At 26.8% G+C, this 8,887-nt stretch overlaps 4 protein-coding genes across 4 annotated transcripts; 2 read left to right on the plus strand and 2 right to left on the minus strand.

Annotated features, from left to right (window-relative positions):
* Positions 1-374: 374 nt before the first annotated feature.
* Positions 375-3,803, minus strand: cand_001850 (CRAL TRIO domain-containing protein; the record flags this gene model as incomplete). The annotated part of the gene is made up of 1 exon (XM_067210433.1): positions 375-3,803. One exon carries the CDS (start codon positions 3,801-3,803, stop codon positions 375-377), a length of 3,429 nt encoding a protein of 1,142 aa, XP_067068302.1.
* A 796-nt stretch (positions 3,804-4,599) lies between these two features.
* On the minus strand, positions 4,600-5,668 carry cand_001860 (coatomer epsilon subunit family protein; the record flags this gene model as incomplete). Its single annotated transcript, XM_067210434.1, has 3 exons — positions 4,600-5,580; positions 5,617-5,622; positions 5,663-5,668. 3 exons carry the CDS (start codon positions 5,666-5,668, stop codon positions 4,600-4,602), a joined length of 993 nt encoding a protein of 330 aa, XP_067068303.1.
* A 373-nt stretch (positions 5,669-6,041) lies between these two features.
* On the plus strand, positions 6,042-7,010 carry cand_001870 (uncharacterized protein; the record flags this gene model as incomplete). Its single annotated transcript, XM_067210435.1, has 1 exon — positions 6,042-7,010. The coding sequence occupies one exon, from the start codon at positions 6,042-6,044 to the stop codon at positions 7,008-7,010; it is 969 nt and encodes a 322-aa protein (XP_067068304.1).
* A 514-nt stretch (positions 7,011-7,524) lies between these two features.
* cand_001880 (ICE-like protease P20 domain-containing protein) lies at positions 7,525-8,877 on the plus strand (the record flags this gene model as incomplete). The annotated part of the gene is made up of 1 exon (XM_067210436.1): positions 7,525-8,877. One exon carries the CDS (start codon positions 7,525-7,527, stop codon positions 8,875-8,877), a length of 1,353 nt encoding a protein of 450 aa, XP_067068305.1.
* Between the last annotated feature and the right edge of the window lie 10 nt (positions 8,878-8,887).

Consider the following 8,887-nt stretch of genomic DNA (forward strand, 5'->3'; position numbering starts at 1 on the left):
TAGTATATATCTTTAATAATTATTAATAAAATATAAGTATTGCATGATATTTAGAATAACTTATTATCATTTACTTTAGATAATTTTCCAAATAGCTAGGCCCTACCATTATTTTATTAACTAGGTTTTCCATTAATAATAAATGTTCAAAATTACAAAGTAAATGTACTATTATAGTAATATTTCCATATATAAACATTTATTTATTATTAATTGACTGTTATTAAGTGTAGATATTTACTAATTTCAGTATTAATAGATTTTGACTTGGAATGATATGAAAGTAATATATATTAATCTGATGATCCTAATCCAGAAAAATTTAAATTGGAATGATTTCTTTTGCATAAGTAATATTAATAAATTGTTTAAAATTATGTTTTACTTTCTTTTGCCTTGTATTTCCTTAATTTTCTCTTAATTTTATGGGCAATACTTTTAAAATTTTTAGCTGTATTAGAGAACGAAAGGGGAAACCTAGAAATTGTTTGGGATTTTGAGTTTAGTTTTAAAGGTAGAACTGTATTAGAGTTAATCAATTCAGAGCATGTTGATTTCAGCATATTAATTCTTCCATGTAACATATTGCACAATATTCCAGAATTACCCCATCCATTAATAGGAGATGACATAGCAGAAGATGAAGATGATGATGTTATGAAACCAATAGATGATAAATTCTTAAGTAATGAGTCATGTGATATTTTCTCAAGGTCATAGCCACCTGCTTTAGAAAAGTGTACTTCAAATGGAGATTCTTTATTTTCAAAAGTAGGGTCACAAATATAAAGACATGTTTCAACAGATATATTGCAAGAATCTGGATATATATAATGAGATTTCTTTTTTTTATTAATTTCATCTTCCTGAATATCCTCAAAATATTCACTATGGAAATTATCACTTATCTTATTTGTACAGTTGTTTAACTTTAAAATAGTATCTTCACTTTTAATTACTGGATTATATACCGACTTATTTGGTATTGATATTTCAATATTATCAATAGATAAATCATCCAGTACTGAAATTGCAGTAGCAAATGAAGATGTAGTTTTACATTCAGATTCCACAGATTGAGTCCTTTTTTGAAATTTATCAGTACAATTACGTCCTCGTGTAAAATATTCAATATCTTTATACTCATCTCGTGATATTTCATTTAAATCTAGGTTTGAATGTACTTCACATATGTTTGCATCTAAAGACTTTGATCTATTATTCTTTATATTTATTCTGGAATTTTTTGTAGGAAAAAGTAGTTCATGAGATTGAAAATGAGTTATCCTGCAAGATTTAGAAGAATTTGTATAAGTGTGATCAACAATTTTGCAAGTATTCTCTGAAATAATTGGAGAATCTATTCTTTTACTTACTTCAATATCATTTATATCTTTTAAAGTTGTACTAGGCGATTTTATATTAGATGGTAATTTCTTAATAGAATTTGTTGATGGATATATTGGAGCTTCAGTAAATTTATTTTTAGAATTTTGTTCTGGTACTTCTGATATATTATTTTGAAGTGTAATAATCGGATTACATAAAATTTCATCTTTTATATTGGGTGAACATACTTCTGAATCTAATTTATCTAGTTTTTCTATAGCATCACATTCATCATTAAAAGATTGATTAGTTTTCACTACAAAGTGTACAGTTTTTCCAGAAAATATACTCCATGAATTATCCCATTGTAATATTAGATATCCAGGTATATCAACTAAATAAGAGCCACTTTGTGCTTTTGATGAATCATAGCGTCCAAATGGTACTATTGTTATTTCATGAAAAGCAGACATTGAACCAGATGTCTGTAATCCACCTATATTGAATAAAGGTAGAGACAATTTATTTATATCATTTGTTAAGTTGCTAGCATTAGATTTCTTATGATTGCTTTTAGGTGACTTTTTATTAATTCCATTTGATGGAAAAATATGTATTCCTATTGAAGAAATATCTTCTTTAGCACTAATTTTATCTATATTTCCATCCTCTGAATCCATAGTAATTGTATCTAAATTACTATTTAACTTATTTTGATAATCAATTGTAGAATCACTTATTGGATATAATGAAGAGTGGGGTTGAGATAAATCTTTTAAAGTTTCTTCTTTTTTATCTAAACTTGAAGATGTCATTAAATCTGAATTATTTATTATATGTTTCTTTAAATTCTCTATACTTTTCTTATTATTAGAATCATGATCAACTTTTATATTATTATTTATATGATTATCTATATTATGATCATCCTTTTCTTTTTTTTTCCTTTGATATGATGATAATTTACTTTTATTAGTTTGTTCTATTGTATAAAATTTAACAGAAAAACCTATATCACCATCTAATACACCCCAAGTCCAACAAACCAATGTAAATGGTTTTTTTATTGGGATTACCATTTTCTCTTTTTTCATCCTCTTTATATATAAAGTTTGTCTATCATCTCCCAGACCAAAGCTATCTAATAATAAAGTACCACTATTTGGAACACTCGCATATTCATCAGTGCTAAGACCTCCTAAAAATATTGGAACATTATCAGGCTTAATTATACTAAATAATTTATCTTTATAATCATCATCCAAAACAATAATTTTCTCAACTGTTCTAGCTGCTAGTAGTACTTTGAATGAGTTCCATACTACTGAAAAAAATCTGGGGGCATTAACAAATATAACATATGACATTCCCTCTGGATAATTATCAGATGTTAACTGAATCATTCGTCTTAAAATACTGATCATATGAGATGAATGAACTTGAGATATACTTAATCCATATAAATCCACTATGCAGGTAGCTCTGACAAGATTTTTATTCTCATATGAAAGTTTATCTAACAATATACATCGATATTCCATATGATAAGCATACCATAATAATAATTCTTCTACTTTTACAGCACCTAATAATCTTGTTTCATCTAATAGACCAAATCTCTCAATACAAATTATATTTCCAAATAAATCAAATAATGGAGTTTTTTTTGAATCATTTTCCCTTAATAACAAATTACATGGATAATATTTTACTATAATATTATGTAATGGAGCCATTTCAATATTATTATTAGGTACCATATTAGTTATCACATAAGGTCTTATTACTGAATCAAGATTATACTCTTTCCTCCAATTAATATGTTTAGAAAATGCATCCGTAGCATAATCAATTTTAAAGCCATATCCAAGTAAAAAACGGTATAATCTTAATGGACTTAATAAGGCTTCACAACAATTTCTTATTGTTTCTCTAGATATATTTGAGTCATTTTGATAATTGTATATAGATTCTATTTCATGTCTGCATATGCTATAAAATTTCTTATATAAATCTATATTTAGATCTGATGAGATGTCTGATAACTGAGTTAATATCTTCGGTAGGATATTCATAGAATTATTACTATACATATGGTTATTACTATTTTCCAAGGTACTATATTGATATAAAAGTGATTCTGAAATACCAGATTCAAAACTATTTATAGTATCTAATGTAGCTGAACCAGTAATAATCGTTTCAATTCTCTTATTTTGTTTATTATTATCTTCAAGTTTAGGTTTAAATGATGTATTCTTACTGAAATTTATCTGATCTTTGGTGCCTAAAAGATCTATCTCTTTATTATTGTTAGATAGGAGCTTATCAATTTTTTGTTGATCTACATTATTGGTGTCTTCCTTACTCGATGTTGATATATATACTTCTTTAGTATGATTATTATTTACAAAATTGCTTTTTATTCCTTTGTCACAATCAATTTTATCATCATGATCCAATGCCGCAATCATAATCTAATAAAGCTCGATCTTTATGTAGAGTTACGTGCTAAATTTATGTTTGTTATTATTATTATACACTTCAATTTTTTTTTTTTTTTTAAGTATTGTATAAGCAATTCACTGCCTACAAATTTATATCTATTTTTAATAGCAAATTTTACCAAAGACCATCTCTATTAAGTATTTTAGAAGGAAAACTTCCGTCTAATTCCTTACAATCTCAAATTATACAAAGTATCTTCTAAAGTCTTCCACTTTATTATTTATCTAAAAAATATCTTTAGTTTTTCCTCCACAAACTATAAGTCAAAGTATTCAAATTCTTCAATTTATAGTAGATTATGGTTTACCAAAAATAAAATATAAGATAATAATTAAGATTTTTTTTTATTAATAATACAAATTGTACTTTTAATATTTATTGCACAAATCCTTATTTAGTTTTACTAATTTTTTTATAAATTTTTTAGATTGTCCTTAAGTGCATGGTTTGGTTTAGGCGGGTGTTTTCTTTTAAGAGGCGCCATCAACCCCAGAAATAGACGGTAAATATGTGCGGTCTCAAATATATTGTAACAATAAACTATAAAAATCCTCAATATAAAGGTAACTAAATAAATAAACACAAGTCTTATTTTAATAACAAATTATGACGACTAAAACGAATACTAATAACAGGATATAAAATTAGATTAAAAACTCTATGTTCTCTCATGATGATTTATAATATTTTAAAGGGAATATATATTAATACCTAAAATTATGCATTAAACTTATACTAAAATAATAAACTTCTCGAAAATTTTCATGTTTGAAAAGCCTTATCAAGCAAATTTATCTTCAAAACCTTTTCATAATTATTATTTAGAACTTGCATTTCACTAAAGTAATGTTCTGCTTCCTCTGGTTTATTAAGAAAATAACAACATGATATAAGATTGCTCAGTGTATCTGCCGATTTTGGATTTAGTTTATAAGCAATTTGTAACAATTCCAAAGCTTCTGACCAATGTTGTCGTTGCATATGTATTACAGCTGTACTATTTAAGATAATACAAGATTGGTAATCCTTATCTGTATAATTTACATAATTTGTTGAATCTGACTTATTTTTAGTTAGTAATGTAGAATTTCCACCAAAATCTGTCTGTATATTTGCCAATGTTACAAATGCACTATTATAATCACCTTTTAGACATTGTATCCATGCTTCTGCTATCCTTACAACTACTGATTCCTTAAAATCTGGCATTGATAGAATCTGTTGTGTTGTATTACTTACATTATCACTATATGTCTCTAGAATTCGATTAAATATATCATGAGCTAAATCATAACGATTCATAAGGCAATATATAAAGACCCTAAGTATTTTCGTTTTTGGAAGAGATTCATTTGTAAGTGATAATGCAGATTGAAAATCACCATCTATTAAGTACATGTATATCAGATAAGTATCAATGATCGAAGATTTATCAAATTTCTTTAAATATAGTTGTTTCATTTTTGTTAATACTTCATACTTTTCATCTTTTGATACTTCAGGTGAGCAATATATAAAATACAGGCAGGTAGCAGCAATACCAACTTTATCCTGGTTTATAACATCCTCATATAGTGATTTAATATTTTCCACTGTATAATCTTCATTTAACTCAATTTTACTCATAAATTTCATCATCTCCAATATTTCAATTAAATCTAAATCAGTTTCGTTATTTGATTCCAAAATTTGAACTAAATCCAAAACTTTGCTATAATAGCCAGCATCAAAACAATTTTGTATCTGCAAAAAAAATATATATATATATATATATATAACACGGCTCTATAGTATCTATATATAATATTAATTAGTATTTTATTACTATCATTACTTATAGTATTATAGGAGATTTAAGGTTTGATCTTAAAGTATTCTTTTGTGTTATTAGCTTAATAGATCAAGCTATTAATATCATATATGTCTATAGTATATTTAAAAAAAATTAAAACATACCTCACTTTGTTCTCCATTAATTGTCATCTTCTTATAGGAATTATATAAGATAAAAATGTTAATAATAAAAAAAAAGTTAATATCCAAAACCCCAAGGGCGCCTTTCCTCTAAAAAAAATAAACCGCCATAAATGTCTTTCAGGTATCGAAATTACTAGTAAGAAGTCTTTCATTTAGGAGGATATCTACAAATTATAAAAAAAACAAATAACTTCAGTAAATAAGGAACTTTATTAATATATGTAAGAATGAATGATCTTGAATATCACTCTGATGGAGGTTTTAGTAGTAGGCCTTTCAAAACCTCTATTAGATCAGTTAAAAAAAGAGCAGATATACAAACATCTATGCGTGAGTTAGCAGAAGACCCATGCAAACCAGCTGGTACAGTTTGGGCTTGTTGTTTTGCTAATGAGATAGATTTTTCATCCATATTACATGCATGGAAGCAAGGAAATCTATCTAACTTACAAATTAGGATTGAAACAACTTTTAGTGAAGTTATATGTTTAAAGTGGTTACAATCCCTTCGTATTTGCTATATCTTTCGTTTTGGATGTGTTGTTGGTTGGGATCTTACAAGAGCTGAGAGAGTAGCCATAATCAATATTTTGAAATCATTCATTAAACAACCATTACCTACCCAATCAGAAGAATACCAAGATGACGATATGACATATGTATGGGCGGATTCACGAATTATTAGACACGATAATATTCATTTAGTTTCTGATAATATATTAGAGAGATTGGCATATAGCTATGCTATGGGTCAAAGTGTTAAACTTTCTGTGTTTGAAAATGTTGTTGATGGAACAATTGAAAGTACACGTTCTTTACCAGAAAGTCTTGCGAAAAGTGGAACGATTAAACATAATCGTGAAGATATAAGTAAGAGAATTGGTGAATTATTTATAAATCGTTTCTATATTAATTTACAAACTGACATACTTGATACACCTGATATATTTTGGGATTTACAAGAATATGAAACTTACTACTTATGTTGTAGGAATTATCTTGAAATTCCAAAAAGAGCTGAGATTTTAAATCAAAGACTTGATATTATAAAAGATTTGTATGATATGCTAAACAATGAATTATCACTACAACATGGATATAAGCTGGAATGGATAGTTATATATTTAATATGCGCAGAAATTGTAATAGAAGTTGTCTGGAATATCGTAATTAGAGATATATTTCATCTTGTTTAGTTAAATAAAAGGTGACCTTTTTTCCAGGTTTTAGATCCCATTTTACTAAAAAATTTAGAACTTTTTTAGAATTAGATACATTACAAAAAGAGACTTTCTAAAATATTATATAATTCCCTTTTGTTTCATAGCTTAATAATGTACATAATAATTCCTTTTTTATTATAAAGAGTGGAGAGGATATGTGTTCATGTTGGTACATTAGTAATTTTATAGGAATATAGATGACACTTTCTAATACATATACAAGGAGAAGGAAGAAAAAATGGAATTTTAGATCTATTGTTTTATATTCTAAGGAATTTAGTATTTTATTGAACTGTTTATTATGGCGCTAAAAACCGAGTGTAGTCCACACAAAAAAATAAACCCCGCCTATAAATGCAGTTTTGTAATTTAAATATATTTAATAAATTGAGGGATATTTATAAAATTTACTATATTTCCCAAATTTAGAGTAATTAGCTTGTGGTAAAGAAGAAGAAAAAAATCTTGGCTCACACTTTGTGGGAATATGGAATTAAATGGTCATTATAGGCCTAAAAAGAAGGCAGTAATAGTTGGGATTAACTATATAGGGATTGATGGAATAGGACTTAGAGGATGTGCAAATGATGCTAAATTAATGGCTTTGACATTAATAGCACATTTTGATTTTTCTCCAAGGAATATTTTGTTTTTAACTGATTCTGAACCAGATTCTGGTTATAATATTTGTTTGGATGAGAATTACCAAAATATAAATTTACATGAAGATTGGCCCAGAGATGAAATACCTCCAGAATTACACCATGATCATCGAATATATCCAAGTAGGAGGAATATATTAACTGCAATTAATTGGTTAACGAGAGATGCACAAGCTGGTGATGTATTATTATTCTATTTTGCAGGTCATGGGGTTCAGGTAGATGTATTAACATCTTATGAAGGGGATGGATATGATGAAGCTTTACTTCCTGCAGATTCAACATTATATTTAGCTGAAAGTGGGTCAGATGTTGATGAATACAATGTTCTATTATGTAGTGAATTAAAAGAATTATTATTATGTGTACCAGCTGAAACTCAAGTAAACATAATTTTAGATTGTAATGGTGGGCAAACTATATTAGATCCTGCAGGAAATATAGATGGTTTATGGTATATAAAAGGTGTTGTAACTAAAGGTATTTGGCCTTTTTTATCAGCAACAAATAAAGTTAAACGTGCTCAATATAAAAGTTCAGTATTCAAAAATTCACAAATGATTCATAGATTAGTTCGCCCTAGATATGTGCCATGTATTCAAGTTGGTAGTACTTATAGATTAAGAGATCCAAGTTTACAATCAACTCAATATATTGCTTTATGTTGTAAAGGTTATTGTTTTTCTGCAGCTCCATGGAGTCAAATAGCTGCTGAAGCATCATTACCTTTATTATCTGTTACAAAAAAAAATTCAATATCTAAATTAACAGTCGTAGAAAATCCAATATCTAAAGGTGGTTCTTATAATATAGTTCATGGTGTATTTACATGGTCATTATGTAAAGCTATTAGTGATATTACAACTGGTATATTAAAACAGGGACGATATTCAAATGAGATAACATTTAAAACAACTATAGCACGTGTAAAGGAATACATAGAATGTTTAAAATCATCAATATTACCATATTTAGATCAACAACCTGAATTAACTGTACATTCTGGTGGAGCTGGAGGTATATCTGAATTTTTTTGTTCTCCTTATGGTGGAAAATTAAATTTAAATAATATTTCTGATTATAATATAGAAAATGAATATTATATATATAATAATAATAATAATAATAATAATAATAATAATAATAATAATAATAATAAACATAAATTTAGCACGTAACTCTACATAA

Source organism: Cryptosporidium andersoni, assembly GCF_001865355.1.
Source record: "Cryptosporidium andersoni isolate 30847 chromosome Unknown contig_26, whole genome shotgun sequence".
NCBI classification, from domain to species: Eukaryota; Apicomplexa; class Conoidasida; order Eucoccidiorida; family Cryptosporidiidae; genus Cryptosporidium; species Cryptosporidium andersoni.